Source organism: Colias eurytheme, chromosome 4, assembly GCF_061535395.1.
Source record: "Colias eurytheme isolate Ceu_HAF_F1 chromosome 4, ilColEury1 Martin Lab GWU primary, whole genome shotgun sequence".
Classification (NCBI taxonomy): domain Eukaryota; kingdom Metazoa; phylum Arthropoda; class Insecta; order Lepidoptera; family Pieridae; genus Colias; species Colias eurytheme.
The window spans coordinates 7,742,912-7,760,923 of NC_142983.1; the positions used below are offsets into that span (position 1 = coordinate 7,742,912).

The window sequence follows — 18,012 nt, forward strand, 5'->3', positions numbered from 1 at the left end:
GAGTAGACAGGATTACCACAACATATATAATTTGCAATATGTTATTGATCATGTTTTGAAGCACTAATTATTGAAAGATAAACACGAGAAATAATATCGAGTACATACTGTCATACAATCAAATAAATCTGAAATATAATCTTTCATTTTACAATTACTCTACCTGCAGTTTTCATTGTATTACTGAAAGAACGATAAATCACAAAATATAATCAGAAAGTTTTGTGGGAAAAGTTTTACTTCGTTCTCTTTCATCACATACCATGCTAAAATATACATGAGCAAATATAATATAGGAGCATATAAAATGTCTGTAATAACCTCGTAAAATTATCAATATACCTTTTCGCAAGATGTGCATTTTTACAGTAAGTAGTGAGAGGAAAATTGATCATCACATTCTCTAATTGGTATTAAGCATTGTGAATAATTCCTACAAACCCACAGTTATATACAACAGAAACACACAGTTAAAGCATCCATAAAAACATTACTTCCAAGATCCAACTCAACCCAATTAGATCGCAAGTTCGACATCACATAATCAAGTCGTGCGCATTCCTCCATCGCTGTTTAACTCCAAACTCAAATCTTGGATATCAAAGTGCGTCGTTAGCAGATCTCTGCTTGACAATTTTATTGCGAACTCAACTCGGTATTATCGGGAGATCTCGAGAGCTCTTCACACCTCCCTCGCTAGTTATAACATTTTTGATGCGTAGCGCTTTTCGTACCGCCTTTTTGTGTATTTGTCTGTCATTTGCGGTGGATTTAGAGGCCCAAGTTATAGCTGTAAGGAGCCTATTATAAGTTTGAAGGGACGCGGTAATTGTAACTGTCGTGCGTTAGATTTGGTCAAAGGAAAACGTCGAATTATTTGATGTTAAGAGTCTACGACTAAGTGTTCATGTTTGATTTCTTAATGGTATTTTTATATAATAATTTAAGTGCGATTTATATCCTAATCATTTTAAAGGACAAATAACAAAGAATGGTAGTCTTTTTAATTATAAAAGACAAATAATCTTATGCAAGTAACCAAAAATCAAATTGGTGCAAAGACTAAGGAGTACTAGGTACATTGAAAGTAGGTAGATTGAAATTAATGTATAATAGCAATGTATAATAATACTACAATTTAATTACAAGTTATTTTATTAAATAAAATAAGAATTATTGATCTTCGGTACTCAAAAACAATAACATATAAAACTATAGCGGTTTCCAGTCATATTCAACACTACAAATTACAAAATTCATGATGGGCCGTCAAGAACCTTAATAAACTTTACCCCTTTGAAATGGTATTTCGAAAATGAAATGCTATGAAACGAAATACAAAATTCTCCGTTATCAAAGTCCACCATGTGCAAACATTAAAATGAGCAGTGCCAAAGTAAGCAAGATTGAAATAATTTTCTCGGCTCGAATAACCCTTCTTCTCAAATTAAAGCACTTCCTTTATATGAAAGCTTCACGATGTCAACGGCATTGTTTTGGTGGTACAAACAATACGTCGAAATTGTTCATTGCGCCAAAACTCCCTAACCCCTGCGATGAATTAAACTGAAAATTTCTTACAAATGAAACAAAAGCATGAGCAATGTTTAATGAGGACTCTTTAATTTTTATTGGTGTTAATGCAAATATTTGGTTAAACACATGTTCCAATTTGTGAATCTTAGAGATTTGTTATGTGTAAAGCATATAGAACTTTTAAACTCAAACCTTATAGATTTAGTTTGAAAATATTTTAATTAAGTTCAAAAATATTTAGATTGCTCATCTAATATACAATATCAACAAAAATATCACCTTTTTATATTTTATAATCAAATATGTTCCAAACTAGATTTTTTGAATTTAACTTTTAATATACTTTTTATAAATCCGTATGAAATATAAGGGTTATTTGAATAATATTACAATTTGAAAACTAAAGCGTTGGTCGAGTCGTGCTCTTATTTGCATACAACTGATAGTGACCTTTTAAATCCTTTTATAAACTTATTTGGACATATTTAATGTTATTTTAAGCAACGTATCTAGATAATATTATAGACGAGATTAAAAGAAAAATAAACGGTGTTTTATTAAATTTCAAGTTTACGGTCCGTTTTATTTGTGTTTTTAGTTAAAATAATGACGTAAAAGCGGGGGAATTAATGGCTTGAAAGTTTTAATACTGACCAACGGATGTAAAAAGCTACCAGACTAGGAAAAAGTTAATAACGCCTGACGGGCTCGCCCCGACGCAATTATGAATTTATACGAGAGTTTTACGAACAATATTTATTCGCTTTTGTTAATTAGAAGGCAAACGTATAGTACCTACGCTTTAATATGGCACTACTGATTAATATTTACTATTAAATTTGTTATGATTCGACGAGAGCTCTCTGTAGAGGCGGTCTGTTGAAACGCGTATGCAAAAAAGAAATTTAAATTAATTTGACACAAAGAGGTATCAGAATTAAAAACAAAATCACAATTTTTTATCCTCTTTTATATATTTAAATATTCATTTTGTTTTAACAAAAGAATTATTACAGATAAACGAAAGTTTAAATATAATTTTAATCATATAAAAATAACTTTATTGTTATTAATTTGAATGCAACTATAATCAATTTATAAACAATTTCGTGATAACTTTAGATAAACTTCCACCTTTACTTGCACATTAAAACACTTTTTATTTTGATATTTACTTTTTCCTTATGAGTTATGATATATCGTGAACCCAAAATATAATTAATTGGTTAATGCAAATAGGTAATAATAAAACCACTTCTTTGTCAATGAACATTTATTTATTCTTATAGTTATTTATTTATCATCTGGGTCTTCTATAGCTACATATGCGACGAAACAAATTACAGGATCGTTCCTTGCATTTAACACGGATAACTGAATGCAGTAGTCACCAAACATTTCTGGCGCGCAAAAATCAGAAGCCGAACTACCATCCATTAATAAATTATCCAGGAGAAACTCCTCCTGCAAAAGAAATACGTTATTTAAGTTTTTGAAGTGAAACTTCTTTAGGCGCGTTGAGAGTAAAAATTCAAAGTCGCGTCATGGCAATACCATCACGTTCTGAAGTAAGGCGACAAATTTGGTATCTTAGAATATTGCCAAAGAAGTTTCACTTCTGACAAGTGTGCTTGGCACGCTCGTTTTTATTGATGTGGTACAAAATAGATACATTTGTTTGAATAGTTTTAATTTTTAAAGAATAAACTGAAAAGCTATGTAATTTTTTATGTTTAATCTCGAAAACTACGTCACCAATTTTGAAAATTATACTTTCCAGAATATATATATATTTATACTTGGGAAGGTATCGGAAGGTATCGATAATGGAAATCCTTTAAAAATATGCCAATTGCCAAGTGTCAATTTTTATCAATCAAGTGTATATTATTTATTTTGATGCTGTTCGGGTATAACCAAGGTTGATCCGACAAGTGGGTAGTCGGTAAAGGTATAATTATTATTCTGCTAATATACGAATAATATAAAGTATTTTCATTCTATTAATTCTATACATACCGCAGCAATAGGACATTCCTTGATATTAAGTTGCTGAGCGACGGGATACCAAGGCGCATCTTTTTCCTTCAAAGCTCCACAGATATTATTTGCACCTAACCACATCACATCACTACATGAGGACCCGGCTACTTTTGATAGGCGGATTTCTAACTGAAATTATAAACATCCGATTTCAAAATTCTTGATTTATAGTAACAGGATTTTAAATTGAATTTATTCATAAAGATAATATTAAGATAGATTGAAATATTAAATTAAAAACTTAATCTTAATATCTAATAATAATAATCTTAATATTATCTTTATGAATAAATTCAATTTAAAATCCTGTTACTATAAATCAAAGATTTATAAAGATATTTAAGTTATATGAATTGAAAATACTTTTCCTGTGTATTTATTATTATGTCTATTTACATTAATATTAATTCGTATCAATGGCAGACTTGAAATTTTAAATAGGTAGTGTTTAAACCATTGGTAAGAAAATTTCTTTATAATTTCAGTTTTTTAGCAAATTATGTTTTGAATATTAAATAATCGTCGCCCGTCGGCTTATGATAAGTTTTAGGTAACATCTTTCCATATTTTATTTCGTTTCGTGTGATTTGTAATCATATTATGTTTATGCTTCAAATAACGTTTACCCTAGACCTTTTAAGATCGACCAAAAATAACTTTTGTGCAGATTCTAACTCTAGAAAATGTCAAGGGTAAAGTATTAAATAAGTAAATTTCTCGTTGGTTTGATAAATATTATTAGTTTCATGAATCAGCGAGAAGGCAGACATTTATTATAAATAGGCTGAAATTCATTATTGATACAATTTTAATTATTTATTTAATTGTATTCTGCTATTGTGTATATTATCTCTGTTGTAGGACTTCATATTTTTATGAAAGTAATAGGTACATGCTGTCCCTCCTTCGAGGGTGATTTTATCTTTATCCTATAAGTTCTGTAAGCTTAATGAACTTTACATTCTGTAATCAATATTTAATTAAAAAAAGTGATACAAAAAGGCCGTAAAATCTCCATTGTAAAAAAAATATTCGAGCTGAAAATGTTCAATGCCAATAATATATTAATGCGTACTTACTTGGTACTCATCACCAATAGTCTTCAACAGTTTCAGGATGCCAGTCATGCTGATTGTTCCATTAGTGGCATCGTACTTTAGAGCCATCGAGGGGATTTCCATATATTCGTTGTCGAAGCCATCACAATCTTCCATCGTGTCGCTGAACACTATTGCACAATCTTCCTGTTTAAAAAGGGAATAAATTTTTGTTGTTATTTTTTGGAGATGTTCTCATGTAAGAATTCAATTTATAATTAATTGACCGAAATATTTTTTATATCGTTAATACTGCAACAATGTCATCTTATGAACAGCTTACACATAATTATAGAAGATATCCGCTGTTATAAAAATTATATTATTACGGTTCCTTTTATGATTATCAAAAAAAGAAAATAAACTTACTTCCTCATCTTCCGCGATGGCACTATTTGCAATAAAACAGATAAAATACAAAAAATAAACAATTAATTTACATGACATGATGCGTATCCTTCATCAAATAAAATCCCATGTCTCATCGCAATAACATTTATATATCACTTGATTATAATCGCAATTGTTCAAAATAATAACTACATTAAATGTAAAAAGCAGAAAAGTTCGCGTGTATGAACTAACAAGAGTTATTATAATCATGCCATCATTGTACACGATGTAAAACCATTTTCAAGGACTCTTACTCCGTTCACTGTTAAAATCCGTACATTTTACTATATAATTTTCAGTACGCCGTATTTTTCGAGATAACAAACGTAAATTTAAATACAAAATAGTAAAATGACTAAAGAATCTCTCTTATGAATCAAAATGAGGCGCAATTTTATGCGTTTGTATTTTTGTAAAAAAACTTAACAACTACGTGACTGATTTTGAAAAACTGTTCATCGTTGTAAAGAAATTTTAGTATTACCGCTTTTCCCGGTAAAAAATTGTAACCCATAATAACACATTATGTAAAAGCCCGTATTATTCAATACAACAAACTTATCTGCACGATGCGATATTTTTCGCGTAAAACAAACAAATGGGGTGAACTCAACGTATATCATTTCCGATATAGTAGTTTTATGTAAATACCGCCTACTTTTAAACTGCCGTAATTTTTAGATTCCGATTGGAGTTTCCCCTCGCGATATTTGTTATCTCTGCGAAATGAATGTATTCAATATTTTGATTTACTATCTGTTTTTGCAAGTTGTGATTATTTAAGTTCACAGTCACAGGTAGACGTTTCTTTAAAATCGTATATAAGCAGTCAGCAGAGGGAGCTCTATCTGTCAAGATCACTTCTAAAGCTCTATGTAAAAATATCCAATTTTATCGACACTTTTAACCCATTGAGCCCCAAGCGGCCCGATCGGTCCCAGACACAATAGATTTTCTATTGTATGTGTGGTTCCGGGGCCTGTGTTATTAACAATTATGATGAACATGACCTATATTATTTAAATAATATAATATACATACAAGCACGTACGTTTTAATTTTCTATGTATGATAATTATGATATGGACGTTTGCTACAAAATCAACACGCTATTCACAAAGGGTAAACCAAATAAAATTTTAGATTACCAGGCGCCCATAACTTTGAAAGGGTAAATGATTTAATTATGCGCATAGAATTGTCAGCGTTCCATTTAATTTGATTGCGAGTGACACCTATGCAAATGATACGTAACGATTAATTGAATATCTTTGTAGAAGGGACGACACTCCACTTTTAGGAAGTCCCATAACGTCAATTGAGCGTAGTGAATTTATATGAAGCTTGTGTTTGTGTTTATCTCATCTGATATGAATTAAAGATTCAACCTTTAAGTAAAATTATATAGATACGAAATATTATAGGTATCCTTTAGAATTTTGTATACGTTGATTAATCGATTTAGATTATAATTTGGGAATATAAAATTAAAGGCATTCTTAAGAATTAAGCATTGAGAATATAACTTAAAAAAAATATAACTTGGGAGTGTTTGAAAGGATGAATTTGTGACTTTTTTATTAATTAAGAAGAAAGAAGTATAAAATATTATATTATAGTCATAGTATTATGGCAATGGGTTTTGACTTTTGATAAAATATTAACATTGCAATCCAATACGCACCAAGACCTCTCAACATAAAAATAAAACACAACATCATTAAAAAGAATTTATTTACGACACTTCACTACGAATTAGTATTGCGCATAGTATTCTGAATCCAGTCCATATAACTAGGAACAGAGGTGTAGACTCCAGGCCAGCCGTCCCTTCCACAGCCATATCCAAAGGACACCACAGCTACAGATTCCCATACACCAGATGGTGTTCTCTGCATCAAAGGTCCCCCAGAGTCCCCCTTGCAAGCGTCCTCAGCGAATACACCGCCCGCGCATATTTGCTTGTCTGTTAGACGCGCGTTTAAAGTGTTGTATTTGGAGACGCAGTCTTGCTTGTCGTAGATTGGTACACCGAGTTTTAGTTTTACTTGACTGCTTTTACCTGTAAGGGAAAATAAGAGATTTACGTGTGGAATATCGATGTAAATGTAAGATTGATGTGTTTGTTTATAAAAAAAAAAGAAAAAGAAATTATTAATAATGTTTTACATCTATATACTTGGATTTACACGGTGATTTCATAGATAAATTAAAATGTATGTAATAATATATAAACGAAACTTGAATTGTTTAAAAATAATTAGCGTTGTACGCAAGAACATCCCATTTACAAGTTATTAATGAATATAAGAAAAATATACGCCACTAATAATTGAGAATGTCGGTTTTTCTAAGGTTGGTAAATTATAATTTTAACATAAACTATTCACAAATGGCATAAGGTACATACATCCTTTTATCCTTAAAAACGGTAAAATCACAAACCCGCGATCAACGATCGTTTACTCGTATTAACAAATAATCATAATAAGTAATTGCTGGGAAATACCAAGTTAACCGCTCTTACCAAGCTATTTATAATAAAACAGAAACTACACAATCCTCACACAAGGAAAATCAATCACGTTGTTTGACTATTTTTTCATACAAATATGAAAGCCTACTATGAAGGTCATACTGGTGATTCTTCAAAAAACGTTCATATAAGAGTTTTGGAAGTACATAATATATACCATATATACATAATATACATTTGAAAATTCCGAGATGGTATAGACTATAGACATCTAAAGCACCCAATCAAAAGAGATATAGAAACGGCCGTAATCTATGTTGCTATGGTAACAAGATTACGAATGATTGCGTAGGATTGCGTACGTAAACAAATTATAATTATGTAAGTATTATTTACTCTTCCATTTCGTAATAATGAGGAAGCTACGTTATAATAATATTTTTTCTAGTAAGTAATTTCCCAATCTATGTGCATTTATTTCTATACTAATTACTATCACATCTGCCTTGGTATTAAATATGCCTTCATTTTATCACACAGAATCTTCAACAAAATCACCTTCATTAATACACTATGAATCTCATAAACATAGAAGCAGATCAAACGACCATACAAACATAATAAGACCAATCGATAACACCGATACGACAGGAAATTCCAAATTGATATAATCGAAACCCAACAAGAGTCCTATCAAATTGCACATTAGTTAACGATATTTCCTAGAAGCTTGTAAAGTAATCAATAACATACCGTTCAAGGTTTTTCCCCATCCAGCTACGTAGACTGAACTTCCAGAAGCCAGGCGTTGGCTGCTATCCGGCAAGCAGATTGGTTGTACGAATCCTGGAAACAATAAATCTTATATATAAAATTCTCGTGTCACAATGTTAGTCTGCATACTCATCCGAAACGGGTGGACCGATTCTCATGAAATTTTCTGTGCATATCGGGTAAGTCTGAGAATCGGCCAACATCTATTTTTCATATGTACCACGGGCGAAGCCAGGGCGGACCGCTAGTATTTTATATATGTACAAAAAGAAATTGAATACTTTTTAAAGGATTTTTAATATAATTTGTTGTGCAAGTTAAATAATATTTATTGAATGTAAATATTTGCACTAAAATTATTGTATTGTGACTGATTCTTGACAAGTGTAAAAAGCTTTAATTAAATCTGTCCGTTTAATATGGGCCAAAGTCGAAATTAAAGGAGTAGGTTAGAGTCAGTACATAATTATATGTCAGTTACATACAAACATACAGGTAATAAAAGCGTGTTAAAAGGGCTTTAATAATCCATCCATACTAATCCATACTAATATTATTATAAATGCGAAAGTAACTCTGTCTGTCTGTCTGTTACTCAATCACGCCTAAACTACTGAACCAATTTGCATGAAATTTGGTTTGGAGATATTTTGATACCCGAGAAAGGACATAGGCTACCTTTTATTGCGAAATATGTACCACGGGCGAAGCCGGGGCGGACCACTAGTACATAATATGCACAAAAATATTATTCAAATCAAATATAAGCACTAAAAAGACCACGGTCAGGACATCACATGAGTCATGACTACTACATTTTATTTTGCATCTTAAGGTAAAAACGTGTAGGTAATTAACTATAAATGCTTAATGGCTACCTTTGTACATCGATTATATTGTTTTTAATAGAGCGACAGATGGCATGTGATAGCATAAGTTCGTACGGTTGCTAATGACCCAAATCATTATATTATATTCTTATATCCTATTCTGAAAAGCGTATCTTCTTTTATTATATATATAATCTTCTTTTATTAAGTTACGTATATCAGAAATGAAAAAAAAATACATAGAGACAAGTATTTAAAAAAATATAATTATTGTCAAACCCCTTCAACAAAATTAAATCGCCATGTGTTGCTAAGCGCAAAACTTGAGAAAGGCAAAACCGATTTCGTTAATTCTTTTTATCACTACATAGTATAATACCAAGTCGCTTTCTCTGTCCCTATTTCCCTATGTCCCTTTGTTTGCTTAAATCTTTAAAACTACGCAACGGATTTTGAAGCGGTTTTTTTTTATAGATAGAGTGATTCAAGAGGAAGGTTTGAGTATATAATTTATTAGGTTTTAGACAAAGCGGGCGAAGCCGCGGGCGGTATGCTAGTTTACAATATTCTTTAAAGTACGAGGATGGTACTATGTAAGGAAAACGTAAATATGTACCACGGGCGAAGCCGGAGCGGACCGCTAGTTATATATGAAAGAAAGAATATCTTTATATATTTTATTATTCACGTACTAAAGGAACATAATATTATATAAGAGCAAATTCAGTAGTTACACACTTTTTCAGGGTTTATATTATAAGTACACATTTATGAATAATATTTATCACATAAATATCTATTAAGCTCAGTGAGGGTAGAATGGGAAGTAAATGAGTCTGCATAACCAGGTGTTGTACTAGTAATGACTTTATGCACTCTGCGCTATTTTATAAAACCTAATTAATGGGTATTATCCTCGCTCTAATGATCACTTTATTGGTAATGTATTGCTCTCATGTTTCTATTTAAAAAAGAATTTTAAAGACTCGTATTATCGAAGTTATTTTTGGATATTTTTATAATCAATTAACAAGTAACATAATTAAAAATATTAAAGCAAAGCAAAGAAAAATGTACTTATTTTTCTTTTTCAAGGCTGATTCCAATGAATTAAAAATACTTATATAATATTACTAGCGGTCCGCCCCGGCTTCGCCCGTGGTACATGTTTACGTTTTCTCTACATAAAAACCATCCTCGTACTTCAAGGAATATAATAAAAAAAGAATTATCGAAATCGGTTCAGCCGTTCTCGAGTTATGCGCTTACCAACACATTTTGCGATTCATTTTTATATATAAGATATGTATAATGTTGACATCAACACAAATTAATCAATTCTAAAATTCAATCTCCTTCGATAATCAACGCATTTAACGAAAATATTGAAACCAATGAATGATCTTATTACAATAAATGTTTTTCTACAACATATTATTTTAAAATATATAATACTAGCTTTCCGTCCACGGCTTCGCCCGCTTTGTGCTTTAAACTATCCTATCTCTCAAGTTGGATCGAACTGCACATGGTGTGCAAATTTTATTATAATCGGTTAAGTGGTTTAGGAGTCCATTGAGGACAAACATTGTGACACGAGATTTATTTATAGTAAGATTTACCAGTGTATCTAGCTCTAGTAGCCATTCTCACAAGCGCTATATCATCTTCTCTATTGGTTTTCTTATCCGAGAATCCAGGGTTGGGATACGCAGCCTGGACTAGTAACTCCTGGGGAGGATCAGCACAATCGTTACCAAGACAATCCACGTCTGTCTGTGTGTTGTATTCACCTAAACGAACTGTTGCTCTGAAAAATAGTATATGAGAATTAAGAAAATGACTGTTTTTATTTAAAGCAAGCGTTCTATAATATAATCATTATATCATTTACTAGCTGTGCCCCGCGGTTTCACCCGCATTGCTCCACTCCTGTTAGTCTTAGAGTGATGATATGTGGCCTATAGCCTTCCTCGATAAATGGGCTATCTAACACCGAAATAATTTTTCAAAACGGACCAGTAGTTCCTGAGCGTTCAAACAAACAAACTCTTCAGCTTTATAATATTAGTATAGATTAGTACCTACAACAAATAAAGCCAAAAGGTAACACTATAATATTCTGATTCGTTCCTACATTTAAATCAGCATTATCTATCATGGTGACTTAAAAATTTCTATTTTTAAGTCAGCATGATAGATAATGCCTTTGGTATCGTCACGATTTATTTTCAAACAGGTTTATTTCCAAAAAAATATTAGTTACAGCCTAAAGCTTTTTTATCGTTTTTTTTATAAATTTGTAATAAGGATTATATAAAGTTGGATTTGGTTATTCGGATTGTAATAAAAGCTGCTACACTATAAACTTAAAGTAATCAATCCGAAATAATGCCGTGTTATGAATTGATTTTTACTTCGTATAGGGAATTCCCATTCTACCATAATTTAATTGAAAATAACCGGAATATTAATATTATTCGTTAAAACGTGTTTTCATATTTACAATTTTCCTCCAGTTTTTAAATAAGTATGATCCAATGTTGGTTTTACAATAAGCGTTTATACATATAATTAACTATGTTATTTTTATCGTAGAGATATACTTATGCATGAGAAATTACAATGACATAATTATTACATTGTTTATCCTCTCGCACAACAATAACAAGGAATATAGTATAAATATAGCTCTTTATAAAATATATAGTCATATACAGGGTGTAATCGTTAAGTGTGCACAGGCGATTTTTCCGTAAGTATTACAGATAACAAAAAACTTTAAACTGATATCGAAAGTACTTAACCTAATGAGTAAAATGGCGGTAATAAATTTTTAAAAATAAATCGAGAAATATCAAAAAAATTATCTTTAAACCCTCCCATACATTAAGTATGAAATATGAATATCCCTTATACATACATTTAATATGAAAGATTTTAGCTTTCTTTTTCTTTTTTTGGTTTTCTGCTTTAATTACTTCGCAAATTTGAAGTGACATTTTCCACGTTTTTCCGGACATTTTCACGCATTTTCCGAATATTTTCCGGGAATTTTCCAGGCATTTTCCGGACATTTCCCTGACATAGCCTGTAAATGTCTGGAAAATCCCCGAAAAATGCCAGGGAAATGTCCAGAAAATGTCTGGAAAACATCCGGAAAATCCCCGGGAAATGCTCGGAAAATCCCCGGAAAATGCCTGGGAAATTCCCGGAAAATGCCAGGGAAATGTCTGGAAAATGTCTGGAAAATATCCGGAAAATGCGTGGAAATGTCCGGAAAAAGCGTAGAAAATGCCTGGAAAATGCCCGGAAAATGCTCGGAAAATGCCCGGAAAATATCCGGAAAATGTCTGGGAAATGCGTGGAAAATCCCCGGAAAATGCCAGGGAAATGTCTGGAAAATGTCTGGAAAATATCCGGAAAATGCGTGGAAATGTCCGGAAAAAGCGTAGAAAATGCCTGTAAAATGCCCGGAAAATGCTCGGAAAATGCCCGGAAAATATCCGGAAAATGTCTGGGAAATGCGTGGAAAATCCCCGGAGAATGCCAGGGAAATGTCCGGAAAATGTCTGGGAAACATCCGGAAAATCCCCGGGAAATGCTCGGAAAATGCCTGGGAAATTCCCGGAAAATGTCTGGAAAATAACCGGAAAATGCCAGGGAAATGTCTGGAAAATATCCGGAAAATGCGTGGAGATGTCCGGGAAAAGCGTGGAAAATGCCTGGAAAATGCCCGGAAAATGCTCGGAAAATCCCCGGAAAATATCCGGAAAATGCGTGAAAATGTCCAGAAAAAGCGTGGAAAATGCCACTTCATTTGCGAAGTAATTAAAGCAGAAAACCAAAAAAGAAAAAGAAAGCTAAAATCTTTCATATTAAATGTATAAGGGATATTCATATTTCATACTTAATGTATGGGAGGGTTTAAAGATAATTTTTTTGATAATTCTCGATTTATTTTTAAAAATTTATTACGGCCATTTTACGCATTAGGTTAAGTACTTTCGATATCAGTTTAAAGTTTTTTGTTATCTGTAATACTTACGGAAAAATCGCCTGTGCACACTTAACGATTACACCCTGTATAGCATAGTCATTGTGCGTTGTAGAAAAATTACATGGCAAATTATAATCCGGAATCCGATTCAAATCAAGCCAGAATGGGCAACTAGTACATGAATACATTCTGTAACCCTTTATGTTTAACGTACAGTACCTATATTCTAAGGTTGCCGCGCACCTAATAAAATTTTGATAAGTATATTAAAATATTATAACACAGGAGGTCGTATTCCTGTACCTGTGTAATATTTTAGTTTACAGATTATTCGCATGTTAAAAATATATTCCGTTGTGGTAGATGAATTAGACCGCAGTTGCAAGTTTGCATAACCATGTGTTTTATCCCGTAAATCCAAATGAAAATTCTAATACATTAGATTAAGGTATTAATAAACTATTTTTAAATAACAAATAGAAACCATGAAAAAACAAATACGTATCGTTACAATCTAAAACGAAGAAACAAAAAAAAACAATTTGCCCGTTAGCAAAGCAGTAACCACTGTCAAAAATATATTACTGCAATGATTTTCAGAGGAGACTGATACTGGGTACTCACAATTTTCCTACAGCAATCTCAATTTCTCCTGTGACACAATGAGCAGCAGTCAATACGTATCGATGATTGATCAAAACACCTCCACACTGGTACGTCAGTTTACCAGATTTTGTGCCTGAAATAGACCGTAAAAGAATTTCATATAAAATTCTAGTAAAACTGATATAAATATTCTGTATTTCCAAGAAATATAATATCAGGTAACGATCAGGTATGAGGTACAAAAATAGCCGCTATTTTTCAGGACGATAGATCCATATTTCATGCATCAGTTTCTTGGAAAATGAATATTAGCCTGTCAAACCATTTTCAATAGATACAGCATATCAAAAATTATAATATTTGCGATTTTCGTACTTTGTATAATACAATTGGTCTTATAAAAATAAATCGCTGCTGATGATCTTGTTTATCAGTAATAAATTATGCACTTATCCAGCCAGTTCTTCGTGTTGAAATTTTCCTGTGTTTTTAATATATATTTACTGGTGTCTCCGCTTATGATAAGACTTTAGATAAGCACAAAAAACCTAGCCTTACTCAGAAATTATATTAATCATTTAATAAATTAATATATGAAATTTTTCAAAAAATAGTTGAGTAGTTAATTATTTATCCATGAAATAATAAACATTGAACATTTCTCTATTTCTTCTTTTATAATTCTTATAGAACTAGAACTTCTTATCTCCCTCATAATCTTTTAAAACTAGTCGAGATAATAAAACTACTCACGGTATCCCAACAAAGACATCCAAGGGAACTCGTCCAAATCAGTGATTTGGCCTCCAAAGATCCTGTCACCATTATCAATACCACAGGCACCACGAGGTGCTGGGTACGAGTCCTCCTGCACAGAATCATCTACCGTGCCGTCGGGCACCTGCGCTGGTCGAGGTCTTGACTGCAAATAAAATCACGGATGATAAGCCACTAGGCTAACAAGAATTGAGAATAGATAAGTTACCAAGCGCTCTTCGTGATAGCACTGTTTAACTATTGCGGTATTTTTTAAGATTTTAAACCTTTTTCCTATAACTATATCTCGGTGGTTAAAACTGCCTAGTTGGTAATTTTTCTTAGGCTATCCTATCAAGTCATTTCCCCTTTTTGTGTATGAGGTTCATGCAAGAAGTAGGATTCCAGGCCGTTTGCGCGCGTGCATGCGCGTTCACAACTGTAGCTACCAAAGCAGTAGGATTCCATGAACTTGATAGGCAAACCAAATTTCATACAAAACAGAATTTAAACGTTAAAGACTTCATTGTGAAGAGCATTACAAAAAAAAGATAATAAACATAAACACTAACCGTTGTTTGAGATGGATTTGTCTGTGGTGGTAAAGGTCCACAGCAAACCTTCGGAGTATATCCATCGAAGCCACATTGTGACTGCTTCAAGAAAATTACAACATTATTTAGAAGAGGCCGCTGTTGAAACGCAGATAGCAGTTGTGGACAATCGTATAGCGATATACAATTACTTTGGGAGCCTAGTGGTGTTCTACAGGATTGTGATACTGAAAAAAATTAAATATTGTAGAAAATTGTACTTTCAACTGTATGCAGTTACACTGTTTAATGTACAATTTTTTTAAGTATTTTGTAGCCGACACCTAAACCCCTGAATACCCGAATTCAACACAATCTATACTAATATTATAAAGCTGAAGTTGCTGTTTGTTTGTTTGAATGCGCTAAACTACTGGTCCGATTTGAAAAATTCTTTCAGTGTTAGCCGTTAGGTAGCCCATTTCTCGAGGAAGGTTATAGCTAGCTATAATATATCATCACCCTAAGACCAACAGGAGCGGAGCAGTGCGGGTGAAACCGCGGAGCACAGCTAGTAATATATACATTTGAGATCGTAATTAATGATTCGCAAAATATTAATACTAACAATACCTTTTTTAATATGATACATAATTATTTATTTACTTATGCAAAAAAACGATGTTTAAACATAAATTACATCCCAGTATAGAACTTATACAATTTAAGGTATTTCAAAGATATATTCTTGCAATACAATGCCTGGCATATTTTTAATATTTAACTTTGGCGTGTATGCAGACGACTCAATTTGTAACGAACCACAATATAATCATTTCTAAATTAAGATGTATGAGTAAATGAAAATACGTGAATTTGTGTTAAAATTAAAAGAAATAACTATAAAATTGGAAGGAAATAATCTATCTTACATAATAAAAATTAATCGCCAAATATGTTGTTAAGCGCAAGACTCAAGAATGGCTGAACCGATTTCGTTAATTCTTTTTTTATAAGATTTCTAGAAGTACCAGGATGGTTCTTATGGAGGGAAAACATAAACATGTAACCACGAGCAAAGCCGAGGCGGAACTCTAGTACATTATAATATTTATCATGTATGAGGGAGGACACTGTCTCTTACAATCGTAATCAAAATATTGGTAGAATAACACATTTACTCGTCACAATAGTTATTTATTCCATAATACTTATTATAATTATAGCATTACATGTAATTCACACCTATTGTTTCGTCACACGCAGTAAATTAACTTTAAACGATTTTGTTGATTCTCTTTTTCCTCATCTTGTTATAAATATTATTATTGTGTACATATTATGTGTATACGATACATATATTCAAAGAAACTTCAAATATAAAAATATGGAAAAGGGCTTATTTAGGTTTTTAATTTGTACATTTCAATGGCTAAAACTTACTATGATAATGTATTTAGTGGTAATTTGCCCTGTACTTGTTTAGTGTTTACTATTATCGCTCTGTGTGTTTATTTTATATGTTGTTGTATAGATTATAAAAGTTAACCAATTCTTTACCATTTTTATGGGTTATAAAGACACATACACTAACTTTCTCAAATAAATGTGTACATAAGTTATTTTAACCGAATAATGAGCAAAACCTTCGCCTGAACAAAAATCGTTCTCTATAGCTTACTATTATTACATGTTAATAATAAAATTATTGATGATAGCGTCTCATAAACATGATCTTTGGTCTATTAATTCTCGACAACTTCCTTGTACATACAACAAAATCAATGCAATGTTATCAAATGACCTTCACAATTACTTCTTTATGAACAAAACTTCTTGTTTGATTAAAATTAAAATCAAATATATTAATGCGTAAGCAAAACAAACTTTAATCAATATCTTATAAATATAAATAACATACACAACATAATATGAATGACAACACTATTATTTCAACTTTTTTTATCGTACTTTCAAGTTTCCGTAAAGGTATGATTATTCAAAACAATTAGAACGTATTCAGACTAGCCCTATTATTATTTTATAATTAACTAAATAATACATACATGCATCTTTCCCCAAGAGTGTCAGTCCAAAAATAACAATTAAACACTTCATTTTTATATCAAACAATTATATACAATATTCACTAAACACAGATCATCACTATAAACAAAATAAATAGAAAACACACTGACAAGACACTTGTTCGTCTGCGTTGTTGTACTGGATCTTAGAGGTCATCAACAGTTAATATATATGTAGATATAAGCTCGTGTTTGTACGGTTCGCAGAAAAAATCATGTTTACTTTACTTGAATGAGATGATTTTAATTCAATTGTAATCTGTATAATGTGCTAATTTTTATTTATAACGTTGAAAGTGGAGATGTGGAAGTAAATATGTGTATGTTTAACTGCCGATTATAGTTACATATTGCTTAACAGGTTTTTGATATTTTTAAATACCTATAATCTACATGCTAATTGTAGGATGCCTAGGAAGCCTTAAATAATAATATATCGTCGCGAATAACTTAAATATTATAAAAAGGGCCCAAAGAAGGTCATATTCGTATAGTTTTTATGTAGATTTTTTTGCAGAAAATAGTCCGATATATTTTATGCTGACCTTACGTCCGAACGATGATCGAATGCGTCACAGGTGGATTTACCAGTTTCTGTTGTGGCTGTAGATAATTCGTACATTTTCCTTCATCTAACGTGCATTTATATATGAATCTGTATAATTGGCTCGTAAATATTAATAATAATAAAATTTATATTGACGCTTGAAGATGTCCAACGTCTATGAGTATATATTACGGAAATTGTAGAGTCGATTGAATTACTAGGAATAATCTTAAAACGAACTGTAAATAACATGAAACATGACATTTATTCTTCAACCAATAATTATCACTTACTCGGTTTTCGCGCTTTGTTAGTAATTTATATAGAATCTCGT

General features: G+C 31.7%; 2 protein-coding genes across 2 annotated transcripts; both read right to left on the minus strand.

Annotated features, from left to right (window-relative positions):
* Positions 1-2,829: 2,829 nt before the first annotated feature.
* On the minus strand, positions 2,830-5,123 carry LOC149909089 (uncharacterized). The gene is made up of 4 exons (XM_090120275.1): positions 5,046-5,123; positions 4,659-4,823; positions 3,556-3,708; positions 2,830-3,000 (listed from the first exon to the last, which is right to left on the minus strand). The coding sequence occupies exons 1-4, from the start codon at positions 5,121-5,123 to the stop codon at positions 2,830-2,832; spliced, it is 567 nt and encodes a 188-aa protein (XP_089976401.1).
* Positions 5,124-6,786: 1,663 nt separating this feature from the next.
* Positions 6,787-17,266, minus strand: Sp7 (Serine protease 7). The gene is made up of 7 exons (XM_090120691.1): positions 17,111-17,266; positions 15,084-15,292; positions 14,509-14,677; positions 13,774-13,888; positions 10,772-10,959; positions 8,299-8,391; positions 6,787-7,131 (listed from the first exon to the last, which is right to left on the minus strand). The coding sequence occupies exons 1-7, from the start codon at positions 17,160-17,162 to the stop codon at positions 6,818-6,820; spliced, it is 1,140 nt and encodes a 379-aa protein (XP_089976817.1). The 5' UTR covers positions 17,163-17,266; the 3' UTR covers positions 6,787-6,817.
* Between the last annotated feature and the right edge of the window lie 746 nt (positions 17,267-18,012).